This window comes from Podarcis raffonei, chromosome 5 (genome assembly GCF_027172205.1).
Source record: "Podarcis raffonei isolate rPodRaf1 chromosome 5, rPodRaf1.pri, whole genome shotgun sequence".
In the NCBI taxonomy this organism is placed as follows: Eukaryota; Metazoa; Chordata; class Lepidosauria; order Squamata; family Lacertidae; genus Podarcis; species Podarcis raffonei.
In genome coordinates this window covers 62,034,384-62,049,171 of record NC_070606.1, presented here as the reverse complement: position 1 = coordinate 62,049,171, position 14,788 = coordinate 62,034,384, and the positions used below count along the sequence as shown (strand labels likewise).

The 14,788-nt window shown below is 42.6% G+C and overlaps 1 protein-coding gene and 1 long non-coding RNA gene across 2 annotated transcripts; one reads left to right on the top strand and one right to left on the bottom strand.

Moving 5' to 3' along the window:
• Positions 1-2,567: 2,567 nt before the first annotated feature.
• Positions 2,568-13,247, top strand: LOC128414409 (coagulation factor VII-like). Its single transcript, XM_053389636.1, has 9 exons — positions 2,568-3,629; positions 4,249-4,378; positions 5,983-6,143; positions 6,913-6,937; positions 7,331-7,444; positions 7,830-7,964; positions 9,097-9,428; positions 10,481-10,598; positions 12,056-13,247. Exons 2-9 carry the CDS (start codon positions 4,300-4,302, stop codon positions 12,628-12,630), a joined length of 1,539 nt encoding a protein of 512 aa, XP_053245611.1. The 5' UTR covers positions 2,568-3,629; positions 4,249-4,299; the 3' UTR covers positions 12,631-13,247.
• LOC128414410 (uncharacterized) lies at positions 12,787-14,595 on the bottom strand. The gene is made up of 2 exons (XR_008330656.1): positions 13,563-14,595; positions 12,787-12,981 (listed from the first exon to the last, which is right to left on the bottom strand). It is a non-coding gene; the product is annotated as an uncharacterized LOC128414410 (long non-coding RNA).
• Positions 14,596-14,788: the final 193 nt, after the last annotated feature.

Sequence of the window (14,788 nt, the reverse complement as noted above, 5' to 3'; positions counted from 1 at the left end):
CCATTGGCATCACTGGTTAGGCTGACCAAGGTAGTCTCTTGTGCACATTCAGCTTTATGTGCCTGGCAAAAAAAAATTTAAAAATTAAAAAGGAGGAGGAAATTGGGTGGGTGTCTGGGGAAAAATGACTTTGGCAATCCTACCTGCCAATGCAAACGGTGTATGTCGACTATACGTGAGTTTGGCTTCATACGCTATTCCTGGAACGTAACCCCCATGTAAGTTGCATGTTTACTGTACTTAAAGAACTGTGAGCCCTGTGGGGAGGGCAGAAGAGGGGAAGGTCGGATTGTTCCTGAAGAGACTGCCAAGAGCCAAAAGAATTTTGTTGTCTTAATGTTTACATTTTGCATTTCTTGCTTTCATTGTAGTATTTTTAGAACTCTCTCTCCCCTGAGAGGTTTGACTGGCTCCATGTTTATTCTCTTCCTAGTTGCCTGGGCCTTTTTAATTTTGTGATTTGTTTTTATGCTGGATTTTTATTGCCTGTTGCAATTTTCTATGTTTTCCAGTTGCTTAATCACTGAGCAAGCGTCTGAAAATGCTTTGAAAATAATTATTAATATAATATAATATAAATATCTGCCTTGAGCGCCTGAGGGAAAGACTGTGTCTCAGCACACAGTAAATAATATATTCTGTCCCCCAGCTCCCAAATATCAAATATTTAACAGTGTGGGTTTTTGCTATAAGCAGAAAATATAAAAATAAATAACTATGGCTCTGGGGAGGAAGTACATTTGCCTTCCAGAAAACATCTTTTTTGCCTGCAAATAGTAGATGCGTAGAAAGTTTGGTGCAAAAGTTCACAATGTCTTCAGAAGACCTGATTGTGGAAAGCATTTCAGGTAGTGGTTTGTTTATTTATTTAAAGTCTATTTCTAGAGTGGTTCACAAAAAAGAATCAAACAATTAAAATGTAAATACCAAAAGAAGCAGCAGGTAAAAGCCACCAAATTATAATAGCACCATAAAAGTGAGGAAGGGGTTAGCAACCAGCAGCAGTCAAATTTAGCTCGTTTAGCGGGGAGTTTAAGGGGGAGGCCCAGAGTTCTGTCTCTTAGTGTGCGTAGGACCAGAGACATGGAGGGCGAGGGAGTTGCTGCAGTGACCTGTAACACCTGTGCCATGTTTGTCATTCTGCCAGAGAACAAGCAACAGTACACTTAAGTGCAAGCTGGAAGAGAAGGTGCAGCAACTTGAGGCCTGCCTAGCCCACACCTCAAGCAACAGGACAACATGCAGAATTACTTGATAGAACTGAGTTGACTGAGATTGAGCAGCAAGATAGATGGGGTGCTCCAAGGGTGGAGAAAATGACTTTGTCGTTAGAGTTGCAAAATCGCTTCCATGCTCTCACCTTGGACACCGATTCTGGGCTAGGACAGCAGTTGCCAACCTCAGAAGACACAACGGTGGCTGTGAAAGGTACAGTGCTCAGAACAATTATTGCCACCCCCACCTCCACCCCCACCCCCAGTGGAGAAAGAGACAGGCGATGGATTTGGAAGAGTCTTTTTCGAGTCTTGATCTAACCCCATCAGATCCAAGGCTACTGACCGTGGATGAGTATGCTGATAACGTACTTGATACCTTCTGTGTAGACAGCAAGCTGGGAGGAAGGAGTAGGAAATACTCAAACCATAAGTTTGTAACTTATCCCAACAATATCAAAATAAGCTCCAATAAACAAGAGGGGAAGACTCGAGAACAACAGAAGCAGACCTCAGAATGCTCCAAGCACCCTTTGGAAGGCCCATCCCATAGAATGATTCCTGCTACTCCCCAGAGGAGGAGGAGGAGACGAGTGGTGGTGATAGGTGACTCCCTACTGAGGGGAACAGAGGCAGTAGTGAGTGGAGGAAACAGGATGTCACAGGAGGTGTGCTGTCTTCCAGGTACAAAGATTTACAATGTGACGGAGAAGTTGCCAAGTCTTCTAAAGCCCACTGACCACTACCCCTTCTTTCTGATTCATGTGGGTACAAAGAATACTGCCACACATAGCCTGCAACACATAGTGAAGGGAATATGAGACACTGGGAAGGAAGCTAAAGAGATCTGGGGCACGGGTAGTCTTTTTATCACTCCTTCCTGTTGAAAGTTGTGGCCAGAGAAGAGAGAGGAAAATACCTGGCTGTGCAGGTGGTATCATCAGGAACGAATTGGCTTCTTGGATCATGGTCTCCGCTTCCTTGAAGTAGGACTTCTGGCAAGAGATGGGCTGCACCTCACAGCAGTTGGCAAGAATGTGTCTTAGGAATCTGATCAGGAGAGCTTTAAAATAGATCTTGAGGGGCAGAGAGAAAAGTATAAGAACAACAAAAGAGCACCTGGCACTAGGGATAATAGCTTCATTGATGCACAGGAAACTGAGGTGGCACTCCAGAAACCTGCTAAAGGGCAAGAAACTATAGGAAGGAAGCAGCTGCAGGGAACAATTCATGGTTTCCGTTGTCTCTACACAAATGCACAGAGTATGGGAATCAAACAAGATGAACTGGAGCTTTTAATAGGTAAAGTGGTAAGTGACTCCTGAGCATTAGGTCCAGTTGTGGCCGACTCTGGGGTTGTGGCGCTCATCTCGCTTTATTGGCCGAGGGAGCCGGCGTACAGCTTCCGGGTCATGTGGCCAGCATGACTAAGCAGCTTCTGGTGAACCAGAGCAGCGCACGGAAACGGCGTTTACCTTCCCGCCGGAGGGGTACCTATTTATCTACTTGCACTTTGACATGCTTTCGAACTGCTAGGTTGGCAGGAGCAGGGACCGAGCAACGGGAGCTCACCCCATCGTGGGGATTCGAACCACCGACCTTCTGATCGGAAAGTCCTAGGCTCAGTGGTTTAACCCACAGCGCCACCCGCGTCACTCAAGCTTTTTATACAGGAGCTTTTAATACAGGATGGCAAATACGACCTGGTAGGCAATACTGAAACCTGGTGGGATGAGACTCATGACTGAAATGTAGGAATTGAGGGATATAATTTGTTCAAAAGGAATAGATCAAACAGGAAGGGAGGAGGAGTAGCATTGTATATAAAGGATGTGTACACTTGTGAAGAAATCCATGACCTGGAGCATGAAAAGCAGATTGAGAACATACGGGTAAAAATTGTAGGAAAAGGCCCTCTCTCTGGCAGGCACCTGGCTTAGCTCAGATGATGGGCACACCCCTTTGAAGTGTGAACATTTATATTAAAAAAGCACCATAATTAGAGTAAAGTGTTACCTCAGTTTAAGAACAGTCCTGTTTAGGAACGATTCGGTTTACGAACTCTGCAAAACCAGAAGTAGTGTCTTGGTTTGCGAACTTTACCTAAGTCTAAGAACGGAATCTAAACAGTGGAAGGGCACTGGCAGCAGGAGGCCTCATTAGGAAAAGTGTGCCACGCTTTAAGAACGGACTTCCTGAATGGATTAAGTTCATAAACCGAGGTACCACTGTAATGGCATTTTAGGATCTGATCAGCTTTTGAATTAAATACTCTTTTCTTTCAGCTGAAAGGGTGCCCCATCCAGAGGGCCCAGGCTTCTTTGTCAATATTTGTGGTAGATTAATAATCAACAGATAAATTCCCATAGCTTTCTTTGCTGTTGATCTAAATAGCACTTTGTCCTTCCTAATCAGGTAAGAGACCACAGTCTTTTTATCTTACATTGTCCTGGGGGCTGCTTCCTTTAGGAAAAGGGGTGTTAGATGGAACCTGGAATTCTTTATTTTGCACATTTCCTTTCAACATCCATACCATTTCATTTCTGATGAGGTTTCAGTTGCCCTGTAAAGATTGGAAGTAAATGTGTTACTTGAAAATTTTATCTAGTATCCATCAGTAACTGTAAGAAAGTCAATGGATAAGCTATGCCAATCTGATTCCTTCCTCAGACTTCAAACAGGACAAAGGAACTGGCTTCTCTGCACAAGATATCAGCTTTACCAATAAAATGCAACTATTCTTTGCTATTTGAGTTTGAACTTAATAGAGGGTTCCATCTTCTCCACATGCAGATTTGACAGTAAGAGCAGAGCATCTGAGTTACTATTGCAATGCATTAACTTACTGGTTTTAGGCGATAGTTAAAATCCTTCAAAGTTGTGAATTTTTCTTGCCTTTTAATCCCTTTATTTCTATATTTGTTTCTCCCTTAATCCAGTCCCCACTCCCCTGGTTTTGCTCCCATTTTTCCTGGTTACCTCTCATCTCCTGTGTTTGAGCAATACATTGGTGTTCTTTTTCTTCCACGTGTAGGTAACTTATATGCCAAGTCCCGCTAAATAGTCTACCCACTTCAGCTGTACAATGGCTAAAGTTTCCTCAGGTGTGGCCTTGCTTTTACTAGTGTACTCCCTCTACAGCAGCCTACCAAGTTCATTGTCAGGTAGGTACTTATTATCCACAGAGTGCAACTGTGACTGTAGATCGGAGGTGGCTTAAACTGTGGTCTTCCAAATGCTGTTGGACTCTTTATCTCCCATCAGCCCCAACTAGCATGGCCATTACTCAGGGGTTGATGGGAGTTGTAGTCCAGCAACAGCTAGATGGCCACAGGTTAGCTACCCCTACTGTAAAAAAGAGAGGACAATATGAATATCTATACCATAGCTAAGACCTAACACTATCAGTACTTAACTGTAAGCACAAGAGGAATTCCATCCTAAATCACTGTTGTGGCCTCCATTTTACTCACATAATTTCTACCCTGGGATTAACCCTGGAGTTGCATCACAGTCAGCAAATATTTTCCCCTATCACTTACTGTATTACATAAGGGGGGTGGGAATGACCTAGTGTGCCTCCTACCTAACTTCTTAGCTCTACACACAAGGAGACATGCAACAGAATCCTATCCATGCTTACTTGGATTGTGTTGAGTGTGTTACTTCCTAGTAAATGTGTTTAGGATTTCAGCCTGATTATTATTATTTTTTAATGTATTGGGTCTTCAAAGGAAAGATGGGAACATAACCGCCCCCCTTGTTAAACACTTTCCTCTACCCAACTGCCTCGCCCAAACCACAGATCCCTATGGGGGAACATTATTCCAAACTTTCAAATGTGACTCCAGCGGATGTCACTGTATAATTGATGTTCTGTCATGTATGTGATGAAAGCATACCAGGTCCAGGGCCAGCACTATGATGAACCACCCTGAGACCTCTGGGTATAGGACGGCATATAAACTCAACAAACAACAACAACACACCACAAGGCCATTGCCTCAGGTGGCAGGATCCTGTTCGGCAGTGGAACAGACTCCTACGAGAGGTGGTGGACGCTCCTTCCTTGGAGGTTTTTAAACAGAAGTTGGATGGCCATCTGTCATGGATGCTTTAGCTCAGATTTCTGCATTGCAGGGCGTTGGACTAGATGACACTTTAGTCCCTTCCAACTCTGATTCTGTGATCCAGGAGTGGCAGATCCTGCTACTGAACCTGCTGGTTGTCTGCAGGTGAAGTGGCCACCACTGGCACTGATGCCAGTGCTGATGCCTGCGGCCTGCCTTGGGAGACGTCTGCTCCAGCAGCTCAGCAACAGCACTTGAAGCCAGAGAGGAGCAGCACCTAGATCAAAAGAAGCCAAAAGACCAAGCCACAACTTATTCAGGGGTCTTCCTGCTTCCAGCTTATCTGATTGGTTTACCTTCTCCTTCTGGCTCTTCTGATTGGTGCTTTTCCCCTGGGTTTCCTGGGCGTCCATTCATTTTGTGTTTGGTTCTGCTGCTGTTGCTGCTGTTGGGAAAAGCAGGGAGCTGCATTTTGCTATGCTGAGAGACATGGGTGTAGCCATAATTTATTTGGGGGGGCAGGTTTTATGTTGGGGGGGAGAGAACCGAGTTATCTGTGACGCTGTTGGTCAGTTACTTAACTATTTTTATTTACTAAATTGTTGGTATAAAATTGCTGAATGAAGTCTGCAGGATTGCAGTTTGAATGGAAGAATCAAGGTACATAGTGCCAGCTCATTTTGCTTTCATACCGGTAGTTTTTTTGAGGAAAGACGAGGCAAGCCAAATCCTGAGAATTCATAAACGTGCCAACCATTTTTTGGAGGAGGTTCGCCAAGGAAATATGGAAAGAGAATGCAATGAAGAAAGGTGTTCGTTTGAAGAGGCAAGAGAGATTTTCAAATCAGAGGAGAAAACGGTGAGGAATTGAACTTGAGGAAATCTAATGCTGGTTTGGACACTTGTGAAATACAATGAGATATACCTATCCAAATACCCCACAGAGTGAAACACATCAGATGGGCATAGAATAGTCTGCTGTCCCACTCATATGGATCAACATCATAATTGTTTGTAATTATTTGTTACCCCACTCTTTAGCTGGAAAACCTTCCAGAGCAACTTGCACATTAAAAAAAAATGAACACCGTCCCTGCCCTCAGGTTTACAGTCTAAAAGACGTATGGAAGAAAGGATGGGAAGGAAGAGGGGGGAAATAGTTAGAAAATATATAACTCAAACTCATAACTTACTAAAATCAAGAAATAAAATCAATGATTAAACATAACGAAAGTGTCTTGCCTTACCCATACTCTCAAGTATGATGGGTGGGGCTTTACACCAACTTGCACAGGTTCTACGGAATGTCATACTAAAGAGGTAGGTGGGGTCACTGCTTATTTTCTCTCCTATGACCCAGACCCAGTATGAATGGGGTCAGTATACTATGTAAGAACCTGAGTCAGTAAGGCAAAGATTTGTAGCATTGGAACAATGGGGGGTGGCAATATATAGAAGTAGGCAGTTTCATCCATCAGAAGTATCTTAATTTAACTAATACAGAAAATCAGATATATATATATATAGATATATATATATATAGATATATATATATATATATGGAAAGTCCTTTCCCCTCATGTTCTTCAGCCTGTTTACCCAATATTTTATTTTTTACCATTTTACAGGTGGAGTTTTGGTTCATGTACAACAGTAAGAGATTTTCATTTACTTCTTTTTTGTGCTGTCAACTGGTTCCTAATGCAAATTGAAGGCCGATAAAGCCCTCAGAAGGTTCCTTTGGTCTCATCCCTCTTGATCTTCCATTGTTCATTGAATACATTTTTGTTTCTGCCAGGCTTTTGGCTTGCTAGGCTGAGGTTTCTTTAAAATGTATACTGATATGTGTTAGATTGTTTCCCCCATCTTCCCCGTTTAAGTGTCGCAAAGTTTTACTGACATTAATTTTGTATGTAATTTTAATGTTGTAACTGTGTTATGTATTGGAGAGCATAAAGCATTTAAATAAATAAATACCTCTCTCCCCCGCAAGGCCATCTTTTTAATGCCTTGATTTTTATCACAAGCTTCTCTCCTTACATACAGATTTGGACACTTGTAAAGAGAATCCTTGTAAGAATGGTGGCATCTGCAAGGTTAAACGCTATATAACTGTTTGCACTTGTCCTCCCAGATTTGGAGGGAGCCACTGCGAAATAGGTGAGTACAGAATATGGGCTGATACGAACATTTGTTACCTTGTTTGCTTTATATGCCAGCCAATAACACTGAATGGCTTAAGTACAAAACTGAAAACAGTTCAATGCACATTTAAAACATATGGCTTCCTCCAGAGAATCCTGGGAACTGGAGTTTGTTAAGGGTGCTGGGAACTCTTATCTCTGAGGGATATATTACAGTTTCCAGACTTCTTTGGCAGAAGTCCTTCTGTTGCCCGTGTAGCTGCATTACAGCACCTGTTGCTATTATGTAATAGCATCTATGACATGTTATGTATAATGACTGCCTATTATGCAGCCATATCATAGCATCCATTACACATGATAAATAATGATCCAAAATAAAATCTATACTTCTAATGCAGAGAAATCTGAATGCTGGTACAAGAATGGTGGCTGCTGGCAATATTGCCAGGACAATGAACGTTCGCTTCAAGTGACCTGTTCCTGTGCGTTGGGATATACGCTAAGTGAAGATGGAGAGAGGTGCACACCGTCAGGTACTTAATATTGATTGAGATGCCCCTCATGTTTTGGAATAGCGCTTTCCATCTTACAAAATGTTTCGTTCTCATTTTTCCCTCCTGCTGCTGCAAGTTGAAGCAAGATTGGCTTGCTCCTAGCCACTTAGAATGAGTTTATAATTCTGTGAAAAGTATCTCCTACGTTCATACCAGCACAGTCATTCTAGCAACATAGATACCGTATTAACTGCATGCTTCATTGTTTGCCTAGGGCCAAGCTTGCATTTTGTGAACACCTAGAGCCAAACATCCCACTAAAATGAACTGTATCCTGCAGCATGTTTTTATTTGCTATGCAATTGTAATTGCACCTGCTGCCACTTAATGGCTACTCCAAATTATTAATTCAGCTTTCCACCCCTATAAGGAATTTCCAAACAGCTGATTCCCGTCTGATGCATCCAGTGTTTTTTTTCTAAAAAAATGTTTAGGGGTACTCTCATTTTCCTACTCATATTGAAATACTGCCCCTCAATGAGGCCAAACTTAGATTCACAAAATGTTTAGGGGTATGCGTATCCCTGCGTCTGTCCTCCCCCCAGAAAAAAGCACTGGATGCACCACACCACCAACCTTTAGGCTCTCTGTTTCCCAATACTAATTCACACCCTTCAGAAATGGGAACCAATTATCCTGGCCTATCTGTACATTACAGTATTTTTGAATGCTTATTATTTACATGCATATCCTGCCTTTCCACCTAGGCCCTTAGGGCAGAGTGCCTGGTTCTCTCTTTTATTTTCATACCAACCATTTGAGGTAGTAGGATAGGCTGGAACCACTGGCCTAAGGTCACCTAATGAGCTTCATGGCTGAGGAGGAATTTGAACCTGGGACTTCCCAATCCTATCTCTAAGGATTTGGTACAGTTAAGGAGGTGGGGAATGTTTCTCCCCCCTTCCCCCCCCCCATTGATTCAGAAGGGGGTGAGGCAGAAATCTTCTGAGGTGTTGAAAGTGATTATTCTTCCTTCGGTTCCTCACTTTTCATGTTACAAGCAATGGGATATAAATGCCAGGAAATGTCATGTGGTGTTGCCACCTTCATTTACTTGTCTAAACAGACTGCTTTACACACAGCAAATTTGTCTAATCCCACCCCTTTTAAGATCGCTTTCCCTGTGGACTGGTTAAGAGATCAACACGCTCTAACAAGGAAGGATCAGAAGAGTACAACCAAACTAATGCTTGGGATATGACTGGGACGGATACAAGAGTTGCTCAGGAGAACGTGGCCCACTGGAATCAGTCATTGGCTCACAACTCCTCAGAAAGCCTGAATGACACGATGGAGGGAGAGGCTGAGGAAGAAGGCACTGAAGAGATGAAAGGAAACTTCACAGACTCCTTCAGCTGGCTCAACTTCAATGACACTGCTGAAATGGATGGTTCCAGGGTAGTTGGAGGCTCGTTCTGCCGCCCAGGAGGCTGTCCCTGGCAGGTACAGATAATGTTTTGACAAAATTGCTTCACTTTACATTGTTGTAGTTGTGCAATGGCAGGGCCGGGTCATATGGCCAGTGAATTAACTTTAAACAAACAGCAAAATAGCACTGTGTCTGCACAGTGAGCATCTGTCATCACCTCCCCTTCAACAGCATGGCTCCATCTGCACTGTAAATTTAAAGCTCTTTAAAGAGCCATGGCTTCTCTCAAATAATCCTGGGAGCTGTACTTTGATAAGGGTGTTGAGAATTGTTAGGAGACCTCTGTTCCCCTCAGAGAGCTGTAATTCCCAGTTTCACGAGAAGAGGGAGTGATGGTTAAACTACTCCGGAAATTGCACCCTGAGCAAACCACAATTATTTGGGGGGAAAGCATGGCTTTTTCAAGTGGTGTGATCCTGCTTCAAATGTATAATGCAGATGGGCCTTTGTTGGAACATTGTCCCCTAATGTCTGTTTGCTTGATCCTGTGGGAAGCTGCAAATGTATCCCACATACGTAGAGACATTTGCTGCACATCATTATATCTCTCTATAAGACCCCCTTCTTGCATTTTGTTTCACAGCTAAATAACTGAATTACCTTTAAAGAAAATTCCCATACATATATTCCTTCAGCTCTCCCTACATTGCTGGTTATTGATCTCCTTTCCTTGGATTTTTGTTTTCTTTCCATAACTTGTTAAAGGTTCCTACATGCCAGCAGCAGCAGCAGCAGCAGCAGCAGCAGCAGTAGTAGTAGTAACAACAACAACAACAACAACAACAACAACAACAACAACCACCACCTTATATGCCTCCATCTGATTAGGTTGCCCCATCCACTCTGGCTAGCTTCCAGGAATTAAAACATGAAACACAGTAGAACATCAAACATCAAAAACTTCCCTATACAGGGCTGCCTTCAGATGTCTTCTGACAGACTGATAGTTGTTTACAATATTTCCTCAACGTCTGATGGGAGGGTGTTCCACAGGGCAGGCACGAGTGCTGTGTAGAGTGTATGCATATTTGATTGTGTGAATCAACAGTGTTACTTCTCCCCGCAGGTACTGCTCCAAAATAAGAGAGGTTACGGTTTTTGTGGTGGCAGCTTAATCAGCAGTCGGTGGGTGCTCACTGCAGCACACTGCCTGGATACCGTTATCCCACATCAAGTTACTGTAGGTGAGCCACAAGGACAATCAAAAGATTGCACGGTTTGTTCTTTTCCAAGCATGCCCCCAAGAAGATACAATGAACTCTAACATCTATCATTGTTTCACTATTTTTTTTTAAGAGCCTTCAAGGTCATTGAGATTAGTGCATATAATTACAAACTTTTCCAACGTTGTTATCAGCACCCAACAAATTGCCAGTTTTTAAGTTAAACTTATAGGTGCACTTTCATGGAAGACTTGATATTGAAGTGCAATACAGCAAACCCTCAATTAACAGTGGTACCTCTAGTTATGAACTTATTTTGTTCCAGAGGTCCATTCTTAACCTGAAACTGTTCTTAACTAGAGGCGTGCTTTCGCTAATGGGGCCTCTTGCTGCCACTGCACCGCCGGCACACGATTTCCGTTCTCATCCTGGGGCAAAGTTATCAACTCAAGGTAACTCTTCCAGGTTAGCAGAGTTTGTAACCTGAAGCATTTGTAACCTGAGGTGTTTGTAACTCAAGGTACCACTGTATGGGAAAAATGACTTTGGCAATGGCACCTGCCATTGAACCCAATGTTTTTTTACTACACAAGCGCCCTGCGCCCCCACCCCCCACCTGCATGTGACAGCTTATATGTCCAGTGCCAGGAAGGAAATAGAGATAGATAGATAGATAGATAGATAGATAGATAGATAGATAGATAGATATAGATAGATAGATAGATAGATAGATAGATAGATAGATAGATGATAGATAGATAGATAGATAGATAGATAGATAGATAGATAGATAGATGATAGATAGATAGATAGATAGATAGATAGATAGATGATAGATGATAGATGGAATCATACCAGGAAATGGCAAGAGAGAGCTACAGAAAACCTCACCAGAGCCATCAGGACATCAGTTTGGGTGGAGGAAGCCCTGAAGAGACTGGAGACATAGCGGGGCTTTGTTTAGGCTGCTTAGCTGCCCCACCTAACAGCTGTTGTGTGGGGTAGTGCAGCAGCAGCCGCTGCTTTTCCATGCATACTCCAGCCTCCAGCCAACCCAAGAGCTTCAACTCCAGATATTCTGGTCTGGATTGGGGAGAGAGCTGGAGAGCAGGAAGAAAATGGGCATTTAGAGTTTTTTAGAGGGTGCTCCCCACTTACGCGATTTTCGCTTACATGCCCAGGGTCCTGGAACGTAACCCTTGCCTAAGTGGGGAGACACCTGTACACAGTTTTGGCTTTTGGTGTGATCCCTGGAACCTAATACCCACATACGCTGCAGACTTATGGCAGAACATTAATTGAATAAGAGACTGTGACATAAAACTTTTTGGGTCTGCACACTAAAATTGGTTTCTTTGGATCCTTTTCCTATTTATTTAAAAATCAGCTTTAATTCCCTGCCCCCTACCCTGCTTCCATTAGGAACAACTAACTGCACAAAGGTATCACACTCTTCTTACATTTCATTTGCCTTTCAGGAGATTTTGACAAACATCAGCGAGAACAGCATGAACAAAAGGTGGGAGTTCGACAGTACTGGAAACATCCTCAGTATGACTCTACCAACTTCAACAATGATATTGCGTTGATCCAGCTGACCAGCAGTGTGGTTTTCAGCGAGCACGTACTCCCCATCTGCCTTCCCAACCCTCAGCTAACTACTTTACTGATTGGAGAGGGGGCATCAGGAATGGTTAGTGGATGGGGTGCTACACATAGCAAGGGTAAGTCAACTCGCTTCCTCATGAAAGTCAGCTTGCCTATTGTGAGCGCAGACACTTGCCGGCCGTCAACCGAGAAGCTCATCACTGACAACATGTTTTGTGCAGGCTATGCTGAAGAAGCACAAGATGCTTGTAAAGGAGACAGTGGAGGACCTTTTGCTGTAGCTTATCGCAGCACCTGGTATCTCCTGGGGGTTGTCAGCTGGGGGGAAGGCTGCGCCGAAGTGGGAAAATATGGGGCTTACACACGAGTATCCAACTACATTTCATGGATAAAAGAAACCATTGAAAGCACGACTGAGTCAGAAGGACTTTCACGTTCTCTGTAACGGAAGCAATTTTTTAGTATACTCTCTGCACATTTTGACAATTATTTGCAAGTACTTGTGTACACAGTTAACACTGCAGGACCGCTTCCTCAGCTGCTCTTGAAAGTTGCTCCAGTATCCAGAAATATGAGGCATGGGAGAATTTACACACACATCTTCAGCTGGGAATAACTTTATTTTAATAACTTTTTTAAAATGAAGATTTTGTAGTCAATTTCCTTTGAGTAATAGTGTGTAGTAAGTTTGGTTCACTGTTCTACACACACACATCTTGCAGTAGTCTCGTAGCAGTAACCAGGATGTGAAAGAGGACTCAAGCAATCAATGTTACCTAGTCACGGCAATTTATTTCTCATAATTATTCCAACTTAAACTTCATTAAATATCTAGTCTGCAGCCCCCCACCTTGCTGAGCATGGTGACTTAAGTAACCCCAAATACTTTACGAAGTAACAGTCGTATTTTTGGACTTGTTTTTGAACGTAAGAATTGTAGGCAATTGCTGTTTTGCATGGGAAATGTATGTATACTTGGTCTGTCGTGTCAGGCATTCTCCCTGGCACCCATTCAGATTAATGGCATAAAAAAAATCATAAAATTAATTTTCAAGTGTCCAATATGGAAAGTTATTCTGGCATAGACTTAGCCACTCATGTTACTATACTGTTGTTTTTTGTTTTGCTTCAACAGCACAGGAGAGGTATAATTCCTTTAAATTCTCTAGAGCAGGAATAGCTAGCTTTCTTTGGCCAAAGGGCCATCTTCACACAATGGGGTGTAGCCAATTCTCTTTTCTGCTGATCTGTGGAGACTGATGAACAATGAGGGGGCAATTTACATCCGCAGCAGGGAGCTGCTCAGAGAGACACTGATCTCACCACCCACCCATGTGTTGTGTCTAAATTTATTTCATTTTGCTTCTATAAATATACTATCAATGTCTTCGGGGGTGGACTGTGCCACCAGGCTAGGGATGGATCTCTCTAATACCAGAAGTATTACTAGTATTTGTTTGTGCTCAGGCACATTTCAGATATAACAACCTTGCGTCTGATAAACCAATTTATTTCAACCAGTACTAAGTAGTGTGCTGCCACTCTCCTCAGAAGGCATTCCCTCTGGGTTTGTTAAACTACCGTTTCCACTTATGTTCAATCCAGGAAACTGGGGATTTAAGTAAACCAAGATTTCAAGCCATGGCTTTGCCCCTGTTTACATGCCAGGTCTAAAACTGATTTAATCTCTGCTTTTCAGTTTACATATAACGAAGAGGAAACTGGTTCAACAAATGACAGAAGTATTGCATTAAGACATGGATTTTTGTGACGTTCTCACGATTATTCAATTATTGTAAATTATATTTTATAACAAAGATCGCTTATAGAAAGCTTTTGAAATTAAAAGCGATTTTTCCTCATTCTCATCATCAATGTTACAGAGCAAAGGAAGAACAGTTAGTTATATAACCTGATAGCAGAATTCCATCAGACAAAAACAGTAGCAAAGTATTTTCTTCAAGTCCACTTAGGTTTCTAGTATCCCACGTGTACCTTTGTCTTGTATAAAGAAGGGGATGTGTTCAATGCTGTACAAGCAAACACCTGCTTGTGCAACAGAACATCAGTGCCCCCTGCACTCCCAACCCTCTGTATCAGATTTCTGAGAGGGGTGCAGGGTAGAGAGAAGGGTAAGTCCACTCATGAATCACTAAATGCAATTCCAAGTGTACCCAATACTACGGTAGTCACTACCATTTGCTTTGATCAAAATGACACAGACCCATTCTAAAACATTTGTTGATAGTGTTAAAACATAGGCTACAGCCCAGAAAAATGGTTCAGTTAAATGCTTAAGTCCAATTAGACTTAGGCACAGTAATCTTTCAGCTGGTTATGCCCCTTATCTCTAAAATGAAACAGCATTACTTAAAATTGTTTCTAGTGTGGTTTTAAAGGTAGAACAGGCTACCTTTAAAAAAGAAAAAGGTTGTTTAAAAAAGAAAAAGAGAAAGGTTGTTTTCTGCTGCTCCAGAGAAGCGGACACGGAGCAATGGTTCCAAACTACAAGAAAGAAGATTCCACCTAAACATTAGGAAGAACTTCCTGACAGTAAGAGCTGTTCGACAGTGGAATTTGCTGCCAAGGAGTGTGGTGGAGTC